Here is a 12795-nt window from a genome sequence, read left to right as displayed (position 1 = left end):
TCATGGTATAGATTGGTCTTTTGGTATTTTTTGAAAATTACATAATGCCAGCTAGATTAATGGATGTTGAAAAATACACCTGAAAATATCTGTTTTCAGACTTTTCTTTGAGTAATTTATTACAAGAAATGGGCAATGTTACACTTGACACCATGAAGGACACTGCAAAAGCTGTGTTGCTACAACAACTGGGAGTGGACCAGTGGATGTCAGACACTCCCTGTAGTATAACGGACAATCTATACACACCCAGTGTCAATGGATGGAACAATGGTAAGAAAGACTTAGTTTTGGATGAGCACAGCACCAATATGCAATTTCTGAGTGCCCCCATAGTTGTTTCCCTTACTTCCCACTTACAGATGGTAAGGTGCACAATGTAATTGTATGCACATTGGACAACTATGTTTTATATCATGACAGTCATATATTAATTGGCCAAAGAAAGATTATCAGCTGCAACATGTAGTTCACCACTTTATGTATGCAAAAACACAAATTAGGCATGGCATATGGAACATCATGATTTATTGAACAATGGCTTAACTTTTCCATATAATCAGTCCATATGCTCTACACCAATTCAAGCTCTTTCAAATGAATATTCTTCTGAAACAAGGCATATTTTTCATATAGAAAGCTGATTGTTGAATAATTGTTAAAAGTCTTTCATATGGAGAATTGTCATTACACATACATTTGTTTTTTCTATAGAGTGCCCACTGACCTGGGTTAAGCCACCCAACATCCCATTGGACAATGTGAAGTGTGCCCTGACACACAACTGTACTCGCATCGACTGCTGCGTGAGCTTCAAACCACTCAATTTGCATGTCCATCTTTTCCTCCATTTTGATCGTTGCAATTATGTCATCTCAGGAGGAATTGAGAAGAAGAATTTCTCATATGGACTCTTGGATTTCACGGATTTCTGGGGTAAGTAGAGACAAATTACTGGATTTGCATTTGGTCATGGTTTTAGTATGGCAAACTTTTAAGTCATATCTGATTTCTTGTTCGGGATTTTGATCCTTATTGTTTACCAAAATGAATCGGATCCTCTGATTTATTGGAATAATGAAAATATATATTGATTTAGTACTCAGTTTTTGTGGATGTTTTCTAGCAGACTTGGCTCATAAATTGATGAGAGCCAGATGGTTAACCATTGATGTTTGTTTTTAGACCTTGACCTATTTAATAAAAAGCTATTGGAGCACGAGTAATGAAACCACATAGAGCCTGCAATAACAGTTCACTCAAGTTTGACTTTAGTTAATTTAATTGTTTTCAAGGTGAGATGGGAACTATGATTATCAAATCCATAGTATGAATATGGTATCCAGACTAAGTTTAAGAATATTTGAGCTCTAGCAATGAACCTTAATATTACATGAGAATGACTTTTAATCTATTTGTTTAAGTTTGAAGGTCAAGGTAACTTCTACCCAAATGAAGCCGAGGTGTAGATACATGTTAAGAATGTCAAACCGAAAGTTGCAAGTCTTTTTATAATATCTATGAATAGAAAAGGTACTATGTTAAATGTTAGATGAATCATAATTCAATCATCACAATGAAACTAAAAATTTAAATTCCTTGTTAGATAATGAAACAAGTTTCAATTAAGTATTAATTATGGGATAAGCTAGCATACAGTACTTTGTCTTCCACTTTGCATATTTTATCTGCTACTGTGGAAAATTTGCAGTTCACCTTATTGATAGTGAAAGTCAATCTTTGCATCATTGTATTTTGCAGGAAAAGAAGTCTCCATCAACATTGTTGACATTATCTATATAAAGTAAGTTCATCACCATATGGCTTTATAAATGATAGGGATATGAAAAAAAAATTACACTTGCCAGTTTAATCTATGAAATAGGTTTATGTTTAAGACAGATGCTATGTAATGTGATATGATTATATATAGGTTCAAAGCAAGCCAGCTTGAAGTCTCTAAGAAGTATGTGCTGGATTTGAAAGTAGAAATCTGTCTAGAACCTGATTCTTGTGCTTTGGATGTCCCCATCTTTAACCAAGTTCTAATTCCTATCCTGAACTGTGACCTCACCATGGACTTCAACCTGAAAGGTTAGTGTCACATAAATGTTTGAAATCAGGCAATTGAATTGATCAGTTAATGGCTCTTTAGTCACTTTTTCACATGATATTGTAAGAGTTGTCCATCATGATGCAGTTGTTTGCATTATCCAGTTATTCAAATTTGTTTGCATTTGTAAATTTTTTTAATCTTTTTTTTTTTTAAGTTTGTGTTTTATTTTCCAGGATTTTCCCTGAAGGAGTATATGAAGAAAGAGCTGGGTATGACAGCTGATGGCAGTTTGTCAACAGCTCTGTCCAATTTCGTCTTTAAAAAACTGGGACTGAATTCCTTCATGAAGAATGTACCTTGTGACAGGTCAGAGCCTCCCTATAGTATCAACAGGCTGAACTACACCGGCTGGTCATCTGGTAACTAATTGTAATTCACTCAGTAAAGCTTTGAGTTAGTTTTGTTCGACATGTATCCGGTGCTTTAACTGTCGATTGTACACCATCTTTTATTCACAATGACTTTATTTCACGATTTACCAACAAAAAAGTGGTTTGTGGTGACAAATTTTCATGTCCTAGATAAGTAAATATGAGAAACATGAGAGGACTGGTTCATGGTGAGAACTTTGCCAAAAATAAAAATTTCTGGCATGTGAATAAAAGTTGGTTTACAGTATTGTGTACAACAATGGAGATGTATGAATTTAAAATTCATTGATTAGCTACTTGACAAATAAATGGTATCTTCTGCAGTCCAGTGTCTGCAGACTTTGTTCACTTATCTATCAATTTGTACTGTTCACTTGTAGATATAATTTTGATGTGGATTAATGCAAGTTAATTGTACATTGTATATTGATAATTGTAGAATGCCCTGCCAATTTACCATTGTTCAAGATCCGAGGTACAACAAACTGTAACATTAAGAACACTTGCACTGCGCTCTCTTGTTGTGTGGAGGTAGGAAAGGTGGGGAGGACTTTTGAATTTATCATGGACATAGACTTCTGTAACCAGAAATTCACTGTAGGCATAGAAAAACTTGTGGAGGAGGTGTCCCTCAATATGTTTGATTATGGTAAGAACAACAGATTTATTGTATGAGATATCATCAATGTTGGAACAATTGCATGTAATTCCTCTATGATTACCAATCATTACTCAGTTTATATTAATATGTGTGTTGGAAACATAATACAAGTGAATGTCTACTTCAGGTGTACGAAAGGAAATTGTCATCATGGGTGTAATTAAAATATGGTATGTTTGAACATTCATTATGAGCAAAAGAGAAATTTTAGTAACCTTATCTCTTTTTCATAATATTGTTGAAGGCTTTCTACATTAGTTTCTCCAACATTGATAGATTTTAGAATCCCCCTATTTCTGCTTTTGCAGGTACACGATATGGGATAATGTAGGAGAGGGCGTCTATGTGATAACGGTGGATTTAGCAATCTGCTTTGAGGATGGCGGAGATTGTCTTGTGAATGTCAATGTCTTTGACAAAGTGAAACTGTCCAAACAAGTGTGTGTTTGGGCAACACAGTTTCTGCATCCAGGTAATGATCCTCTGAAATATTCCATTTCTGTTATGTTTAAAAGTGGATCATCAGTGTGCTTTGTTCTGTAATCTGTAATTGCTGCAGTTTTTAATCCACGGTTTACACAGTTCTTACTCATTCCGATATTGTATACAGCTGCAGCTTTGCTACTGTTTTATTTTAGCTGTCTTTACAAAAGTGAAAATTGTGAAATTTATATTGCAGTAAAACAATTTAAAAAAACAACAACAACATAACCCTCACACAGATGGGAAATAAAACTGATATTAAAATGTTCGGAAATAAAAATCAATTTTGCTTTCACTATTACGATTTTCATGCTTTGTAGGCTTTTCCCTGGAAGGCTATTTAAAGGAACAGGGACTGAATGCAGTGGATCAAATAAAAGGCCTGGCACTGGACAAGCTGAAGGAGGCTCTAGGTCTCCCTACATACCTCATTGATCCACCCTGTTCCTTGACAGGTGCAAAGTATGTCCCAAATACCAATGGAGTCAAAAAAGGTACGAAACCTGTAGAACATTTCACTGAAACAACAGTATCAAGATATATGTATGAATGATAGACAGATATTTTTATGCTGCAATGACCTTTTCATGGGGTGTAACCAGTATTTCTAATTTTGCCAACAAATTCTTTTCAGTGTGCCCAAAGGATTTAAGTCAGGTGAATTCCAACTTGCCCACTCTGCCAAGTAATATGGTGTGTCAGATAGGGGAAACCTGTACGTCATTAGATTGCTGTATTGGGGCCTCAATCATACAACATAACTTCCATGCCTATTTGGACATCGATCCTTGTAATTTCCAGATCAAATTTGGAATTGACAGACTGGAGTTTGTTATATATATGCAGGAATTCACTTTTGGCATTGAAAAGGACTTCCGGCTGGTGAATGTTGTCAGAATTAAGTAAGTGATATGTAGGACTTCTGTCTGGTGAATGTTGTCAGAATTAAGTGATATGTAGGACTTCCGTCTGGTGAATGTTGTCAGAATTAAGTGATATGTAGGACTTTCATCTGGTGAATGTTGTCAGAATTAAGTGATATGTAGGACTTCTGTCTGGTGAATGTTGTCAGAATTAAGTGATATGTATGACTTCTGTCTGGTGAATGTTGTCAGAATTAAGTAAGTGATATGTAGGACTTCTGTCTGGTGAATGTTGTCAGAATTAAGTGATATGTAGGACTTCTGTCTGGTGAATGTTGTCAGAATTAAGTAAGTGATATGTAGGACTTCCATCTGGTGAATGTTGTCAGAATTAAGTAAGTAACATGCTTTTTAAACAGCGTAAATGAAAAGTATGTCAAATACTTACAATTTCTTTTTATTATAATAATCATGTGATAGAGACAGACAGTTGCATCATTTTGATATAAGTACCCGAAGTGATGTACTTTCCACTATGCTTTGCAAATTTTATTTAGCTGTATGAATCCTCCATAAGAATTACTATATGCTAATTGTTTTAAAAACAGATTTAAGATCTGGGACTTGTCTGCTGAGAACCAGTTTTTGGTGAACATGAAAGTCAGCGTGTGCTTTGAAGAGAACAGCTGTGTTCTGGACTTAGTTCTCTTCAATGAGAAAAGATTTCCCAAAAATATCTGTGATTTTGCTGCAGCTGCAAAAATTCAAAGTAAGTACAAATAGACATGTGCTATGTTTAAATAGGACCTTATTTACTTTATGGAGAGGGTAAGAATAGGCATAAACTCAACCCAAATTCATAAAATGAAGATATTGTTTGAATAAACCATGGATACAGGAATTTAAGTAGTGAATATTGATAGTTCGGAATAAAAAAAAAATGCTGTGTTTATGTATGAGCCAGCAGGAAATGAGAGTAATTTCTTTTGCAGATTTCTCCTTCAAAAACTGGAAGAATGCACTACCAGACAATCCTGGAGAAGTCCTGCTCTCTGCAACAAGTGATCAGTTAATGGAGTACTTAGGAATCGCTGGATATCTGCAGAAGGAACAGTGCTCGGTCACACCTACAGCTTCCACTCTCAGGGGCTGGAATGATGGTGAGTGGCCCAAAACATACAATCAAAAAGACCTCATACAATTACTTTACTGAATTAACCATGTATGCATGACTATGCTTATACTTAGTACTTCCATTTATTTTGCTTTTGACTGATTATTATGGTTCTCGATTCTTGTGTTGTTTTAATTGACTTTAATCTCCATTGTTTGTTCAGCTTGTCCAAAATCATCATGGTACAAGAAACCAGATTTGTCCGGTTTGCCTGTTGTTTGTTCAATCTCAGCTAAGTGTACAGAGATTAGATGTTGTGTGGGAGTGAAGTCCATCAGACGGAACTTTGAGGCTTATATAGACATTGACCCATGCTACAAGACAATGGTGATCGGAATTGAAGAGTACAAGACCAAAATTGATCTTCTCACATATTCGTTTGGTGAGTATGCATCCGAACAAATGAGCTGTGTAATCACAAACCGTTGAGTCACATAATTCTGCTAATGCTTTTACATTTCTACTTGCAGGTACAAAGGGACACTTCTGGCTTCAAGATGTTGTAAAAATAGAGTAAGTGTTATTGGGGGGGGGGAGGGGGGGTCAGCAATATTTTTTTGTTCTTTAGCTCAGTGGTACAAATGTTCAGAGAGTTAATATTTTGCATACATTACATTATTGTTGTTGCATGGTTCAAACAGTTAGGTTGAAGTTTGTTTCCCCCCCAAAAAAACCAACAAAAAACTACTAACACTATATGATTCAAATTTACCTGGTGTTTGATGGATCTACACAAGCATTCATGATTTATATGCGCCATCAGAAGTGTATTTCTCAGTTTACAGGTGAATGGTTCATCTACTGTACTTTCAGTGATGATTATTACAGTATTTCTTACAGGCATTCCTGTTTTGTCACATGATTTATGGTTTCCTACTGAAGTTATAGTTTGTTTTTTCCCTTCAGCAGATCCATTTCTCAGTAACTGTAGCTAACCTATGTAGTTCATTCAGCCTTGATGATACTGTTGTATGTCTACCAAGGCTAGAAGGCTGCTTGTGTTAACTTAACATTCACTGTACTCTTAACAAAATCAAACCCACCAGCAAGCTTTGTTGTCCTTTGACCACTCTTGTTGAGAATTTTAATCCTCATTTTCCTTTGTTACTTATAGGTATAGTGTAGTGGATCTGGAAGGTGATGCTAAGTATCTAATCAACATGCAGTTACATGTCTGTCTGGAAAGTGGGCAACCATGTATGTTCTCCCATGACATCGCTAAAGATGTATATCTTCCCAAGATTGGATGTGATTGGTCGCTCGATTTCTCAAGTAAGTTTGACGATGATATCAATAATAGGTCATAGAGGCATTGTCTCATGACTCAGAGTGTGCTCGCCTGTAACAAAATTAACAAAGAGATCCACACATTGTCCAGGTGTTGTTTCTTTGATATCATGGTGTAATTTATTTGTGTGAAGGTTTCTCCTTGTCGAATTTCTACAAGAACATGTCAGTGACAGCCGGAGATGTCCTGTCAGCCACCCACCTGTCTCTCCTGAAGGAGGCCCTAGGTATCACAAACTTCCTGCTGCCACAGAGTAGGCAGTGCAGCAGAGGCTCTACTGATTACAAGCCAGAGACTGCCGACCAACCAGGATGGAAAGTGGGTATGTACTGAGGGACTGGCTGTAGGTATTTGTTATGGGGAGGATTTAAAGATATAGTACTAGAAAAAAAAAATAAAAGAAAGGATTTCAAAAATTAAAAGATATTGATTTGATCATGCGTTTGTTGGTGTTTATTTTTAAAGACACATGCATTCAAACTTATTACTAAACTTGAATGAATGTGAACTTTAACACTGATGGTTTCAGATTGTCCTTTAAATGTTGGAAATATGACCCGATTTGGACAGAACGTTCCCATCAGCTGTCACATGAAGGAGCACTGTACAGCGGTAGAGTGTTGTATAGACTTCCAGGATCCTCTGCAGCAGACAATTCACCTGTTTCTAGATTTTAATCTCTGTCTGCAGACATTTGAAATTGGCATAGAGAATTTCATACAAAAAAGGACTCTCTTCTCATACACGTATGGTGTTCAAGATCATTTCCGTCTTGGTGATGTGGTCCAAATTGAGTGAGTGATATTGAAAATGTGGATATGTAGTGAATTAGTGTATACATTTTGTAGAAAGATGATTCACGGTTTACAAAGAAAATAATAAGTGGTGATACTCATGTATTAGAAAGTAATTTGGATCTTTTTAATGCATTTTTTTTTTACAGCTTCAAGGTTATTGAACTTGATAAAGAGCTGGAGCTGACAGTGAACCTGAAGTTCTGTTTAGAGGACAGTGTGTGTGTCTATGAACTGTCATTGTTTGACCAAAATGTGATTCCCAAACCAGGTTGTAACTGGAACCTGCCCTACCTAGATCCAAGTAAGGGTAGAAAATGTGAACTTGGCAATATTTCATGTTATTAATAATGAAAATTGCACTAGAGTGTTATACATGTTGGTACATATAAGTGGACTTCAAAATCTAATGGAACAGGGAAAAAAAACCAAAGAGAAATATGTGAATGTTGCATATGAGGAAAAAAGAATATTGTAATTATATAAATTTTGATAATTATCTTAAAATGTTTTAATTGAATTATCCATTTTGTTACTTGTTTACATAAAATAAATGTGGTGTTGCATGAATTCATTAATGGTTTAAAATCCTGTTTCAGACTTCTCTTTGAAAAACTGGTACAGCACCATGCAGTTAGCTATCGGTTCCCAGCTCTCCAAACTGAATGCTGCTAAACTCTTGGAAGAGCTGGGTGTGGCCCAGTTCTTAAAGAGGGAGCCATGTGAGAGGTCCAGTTCCATGTACAGCCCATCAAAAGATGGATTGAAAACTGGTCTGTACTGCTTTTATATTTAGAAATAGTTAGTAGAAGTCTAGATTCTAATGGAAACCTGAAAAACGATTTACGTACTTTGATTTCTTTTGTAAATTAAACCCAATTTGATTGGTTCATTTGATTTTATCAAGATTATTATTATTATTATTATTATGTTTGATAATAATAATTATAATAATACATCAAACTTATTTTTCTAAATTTCATAATTATTTATCAAACTACATCAAATCTGCTTTTCTAAATAATGTCATGAGGAAAAAAGTATCTTCTCTTCAATTTTTTATGATGCAAAGTAAATTGGGATGGTTTATAGTCTTTCATAAACTGCTTAGTTGTTTATAATGTGTAAGCTGCCCCAACTTTCTTCATATTGTATAAGATGAATATGAATTACTGTCATTTCGTAAGCACTCTTAACTGATTACTTTGAGTATAGTTAGTGTTTTTTGTAATGTTTGTTTAATTCACTGTTTTCAGATTGCCAAATGTCTGTAAACACTACCGCTCTGTCCGGTGATTTGACCTGTTTAATTAAGGACACATGTACTGCAGTCAGCTGTTGCATGGATGTAGATTTCCTACAGAGAGCATTTGAGGCATATGTAACCATTGACCCTTGTGACTACTATCTGGAAGTAGGCATAGAAAAGCTGAAATTCAATATCAGCTTAAATGACTATACATTTGGTAGGTTCACTGTGAAAGATAATTGATATTCAGTACATAGGAGCACTTGACTGTACTTAGTTTTCATTTCATAATATAAGCCATAAAGCAACTGGAATTGAGAAGAATCTGTTAATAACATCAGGTTTAGTTCTGATTTTTAAGAAGAATGTGACTTTGGTTTTCATTTGCAGGAACCACTGGACAGTTTTACTTAAATGGCATTGTTCGCATAGAGTAAGTTACATTTTCTGTGTCAGAAATATCACATATGAAGCATGCATTGAATCATTTTGCTTTCTGTAAATTTTACGTTTGATTTATAGCTACACAATTGAGGATTTAAAGGTGGAAAGGCAGTTCAAGGTGTCCATGGTTTTGAAAGTCTGTTTTGAGGCCACTGATGACAGCCAGTGTATTCTGAGTTTGGATGTGTTAAAGGACACGTTATTGCCAAAGTCCATTTGTGATTGGGTTGCTGGATTCTCAACACTAAGTAAGTACCAATGCTCATACACAAGAAATATGAAGAAACATTTAAAATATCATGTACTTGCATTTCAAAAAAGTCATATGACAAAATTTTGCATCCATTCTCAAGTGATTTTTTTTAGGCTTACAAGGAACAGAATTTAGATTAGGAACTTAGGAAGGTTTTGATTCATTTTTAATGGTACTGATGCTTTATTGCAGACTTTGATATAAACCAGTGGTTCACAGCTGAAAGTATCAACCCTAATGCTGTACTGAGTCTCGTAGACAGAAAGAAACTGTTGAACAAATTAGGAATAAGTTCGTATGTCAGTGTCAACCCTTGTTCATTTACCTCTGAAATGTTTAGTCCTGCCAATGCTAAAGGATGGAGAAATGGTAAGGAAAATTTATTTAGCAGAGTTCAATTTATTTCATGGTGAGCAAAGCAGAAATTAGTCATCTTATAATAAGAATGAAAGACTTGTAGTCACCGGTGATGAAGAATTGGGACTTGTAGTCCTTAGTTAGCGTGAAAGAGGACTCACAGTTATCAGCTTATAGTAAGAATAGGAGACTTGTACATATAATCAATCTGTGAAAAACAGACTAAAATGATTTAAGGAGTTTGCATTGTAATTTAAGGATTCTGTTACATCATAAAGTAGCTGAACTCATCTCTGATAGCAAATTTGTAGTGACAGTCATCATTTAGCAAGAATAGCAAACATGCACTTAGTAAGAATAGCAAACATGCATTTGGCAAGAATAGAGGGTGTCTGTGAGCAAGAATAGTGGTTCTGGACATTTAGTGTGCATGTATTTGATATTTTCATACAGATTGCAGTAAGGACCTGTCAGCAGTGGTTCCAACTCTTCCGTCCTTTGCCCGATGTAACATTGCTTCCTACTGTACTGGCATTACATGTTGTCTGGCTGAAAACAGCATTCTGGGAACATACTTCTCTGTTGGAGTCCATCTGGATGACTGCAATCATATCTTAACCATCCATGTAGAACAGCTTTCTGTGAAATTGAACCTGAATGGCTACAACTTTGGTGAGATTTGGTGTTAAAACATTATGTAGCACTTTGTCATAAAGCAGCTAATATGAATTGGATTCTAAGGCTCTTACTTAATGTTTGATATTTTATAGTAGTAAAAGTGTGTACATTTTTGTAAATGAGAAAAACAATTATTAAAGCAAAAGTTTTATTAAACTTTTTTTCAGGTGTCACTGAAAAGCGCTATTTGATGAGTGTTGTGCAGTTTGAGTAAGTTAAAATCCGTTATCTATTGAAAGAAAAAAGTGAAAGGTTACATTTGGTTTACAAATTTTTAAAATTGACCCATGTTTTCTGTCAGATTTACAATTGTTGACCTCCCTGGAGAGAAGAGTTACCAGATCTCAGCCAGTATCGCTATCTGTTATGGAGTGGGACCATGTGTGCTGGACAAAACCAATCTACTGACAGGCTACAAGTTACCAAAATCTCTGTGTGAATGGGGCTCAGGATTCATCGTTCCAAGTAAATCACCATGTCTCTAGAAAGTGTTTCATATCTGTATTGCTTTCTGCTAGTTGTGATTAAACTCATTGTTTACATTGATTTATTGTTTTTCAGATTTCTCTGGGGTGTCATGGATGATGGCAAAGAACTTGGATGTGTCTACAGCATTATCTCTGACCGATTCCAACTCACTGTTGTCTTTACTGGGCATGGACCAGTTCCTGAATGATGGACCAAACCAGTGTGCAAGAACAGCTGCAAAATACACCCCAAGCACAGGTGGATGGAAGAATGGTTAGTACAAATATGAGCTATCTTAGTTCAAGGTGTAGAAAAATCTAGATAAATGGTGAATGTTTCTTCAAATTTGAGATATTTCATGAATTTTAAATAAATCAATCACTTGATATGGATAAATATTCACCATAGATTGATTCTTCTTTTCAGACTGTCCTAGGGCTTCGGTTCCAGTGGCCCTGCCAGATAAGGTGACGTGTCTGATTCCTGACATTTGTACAGGTATAGACTGTTGTGCTGATGTGGATTTCCTGGCTGGACGGACCATCAGTGCTCAAGTGCTGCTTGACCCTTGTCAAGCCATCATGAGTCTCAACCTGGAGAAGATGCAATATAACATTACACTGTTTGATTATGATTTTGGAACTACAGATCATTTCACACTTCAAGGAGCCCTCAGATTAGAGTAAGTCAGAATCAGTAGTCATTTCCTGAAACATTCATTCAGTGACAAGTTGAGAAAATAGGCTAAAGGGTGTATTTTTTATAGTGTTCAAAGTTTGATGCTTAAATGTATTATTGTATTTATTAGACATGTCATGGCTCTTTACTAGACATGTCACACCTTGACTAGACATGTCACATCCTTATTAGACATGTGACACCTTTATTAGTCATGTCACACCTTTACTAGACATGTCATAACTTTTTACTAGACATTTCATAAATCTGTACTAGACATGATACACCAATACGAGGAATTTTACACCTTTACTAATTATGTCGCACCAGAATGAGACATGTTACACAAGGACTTGACATGAACATGTTGTACAGTACCCGCAACGTTATTCTTGACATGATAAACGATAGGACACGATACATGCACGATAGGATAGGATACACATACGATATGATAGGATACACGATAAACCTGATAAACGCAAAACCTGATAAACGATCTTCACGATAGACCTGATAAACGCAAAACACGATAAACAATCTTCACGATAAACGGAAAACCTGATAGAAATGTAGATTTAGAAACGATTTAGACAGAACGAAATTTTGATACCTACAACATAATTATACCCCCCGCAACAAGTTGGGGGGGGGGGGGGGGGGTTATACTGGAATCGGGTTGTCCGTCCGCCCGTCCGTCCGTCCGTCTGTAGACGCAATGGTTTCCGGACTCTAAAGCATTATCCTTTCCACCTACCGTCACCATATCATACATATGGACTACCCATGGGATGAAGATGTTCCCTATTGATTTTGGGGTCAAAAGGTCAAAGGTCAATCGCACTGGACATCGAAGTAGCAATTTGGTTTCCGGGCTCTAAAGCGTTATCCTTTCCACCTACAGTCACCATATCATAC

The 12795-nt window shown here is 35.9% G+C and overlaps 1 protein-coding gene across 1 annotated transcript in view; it reads left to right on the top strand.

The window, feature by feature from the left end:
- LOC125654945 (uncharacterized) overlaps positions 1-12795 on the top strand; it is a 134535-nt gene that overhangs the window by 40498 nt on the left and 81242 nt on the right. The window contains exons 47-74 of the mRNA XM_056143349.1: positions 100-273; positions 715-936; positions 1762-1804; positions 1934-2094; positions 2290-2475; positions 2927-3136; positions 3276-3318; positions 3457-3620; positions 3952-4125; positions 4266-4533; positions 5103-5263; positions 5487-5654; positions 5832-6050; positions 6139-6181; positions 6783-6940; positions 7090-7278; positions 7486-7750; positions 7900-8054; positions 8350-8523; positions 9007-9216; positions 9390-9432; positions 9522-9691; positions 9889-10065; positions 10507-10725; positions 10899-10941; positions 11033-11196; positions 11293-11472; positions 11626-11881. Coding sequence (XP_055999324.1) covers positions 100-273; positions 715-936; positions 1762-1804; positions 1934-2094; positions 2290-2475; positions 2927-3136; positions 3276-3318; positions 3457-3620; positions 3952-4125; positions 4266-4533; positions 5103-5263; positions 5487-5654; positions 5832-6050; positions 6139-6181; positions 6783-6940; positions 7090-7278; positions 7486-7750; positions 7900-8054; positions 8350-8523; positions 9007-9216; positions 9390-9432; positions 9522-9691; positions 9889-10065; positions 10507-10725; positions 10899-10941; positions 11033-11196; positions 11293-11472; positions 11626-11881 — 4639 coding nt within the window. The remainder of the gene's footprint in view (positions 1-99; positions 274-714; positions 937-1761; positions 1805-1933; positions 2095-2289; positions 2476-2926; positions 3137-3275; positions 3319-3456; positions 3621-3951; positions 4126-4265; positions 4534-5102; positions 5264-5486; positions 5655-5831; positions 6051-6138; positions 6182-6782; positions 6941-7089; positions 7279-7485; positions 7751-7899; positions 8055-8349; positions 8524-9006; positions 9217-9389; positions 9433-9521; positions 9692-9888; positions 10066-10506; positions 10726-10898; positions 10942-11032; positions 11197-11292; positions 11473-11625; positions 11882-12795) is intronic.

Source organism: Ostrea edulis, chromosome 1, assembly GCF_947568905.1.
Source record: "Ostrea edulis chromosome 1, xbOstEdul1.1, whole genome shotgun sequence".
NCBI classification, from domain to species: domain Eukaryota; kingdom Metazoa; phylum Mollusca; class Bivalvia; order Ostreida; family Ostreidae; genus Ostrea; species Ostrea edulis.
The sequence above is the reverse complement of the archived record's forward strand: the minus strand, read 5'-3'. Positions and strand labels throughout refer to the sequence as shown.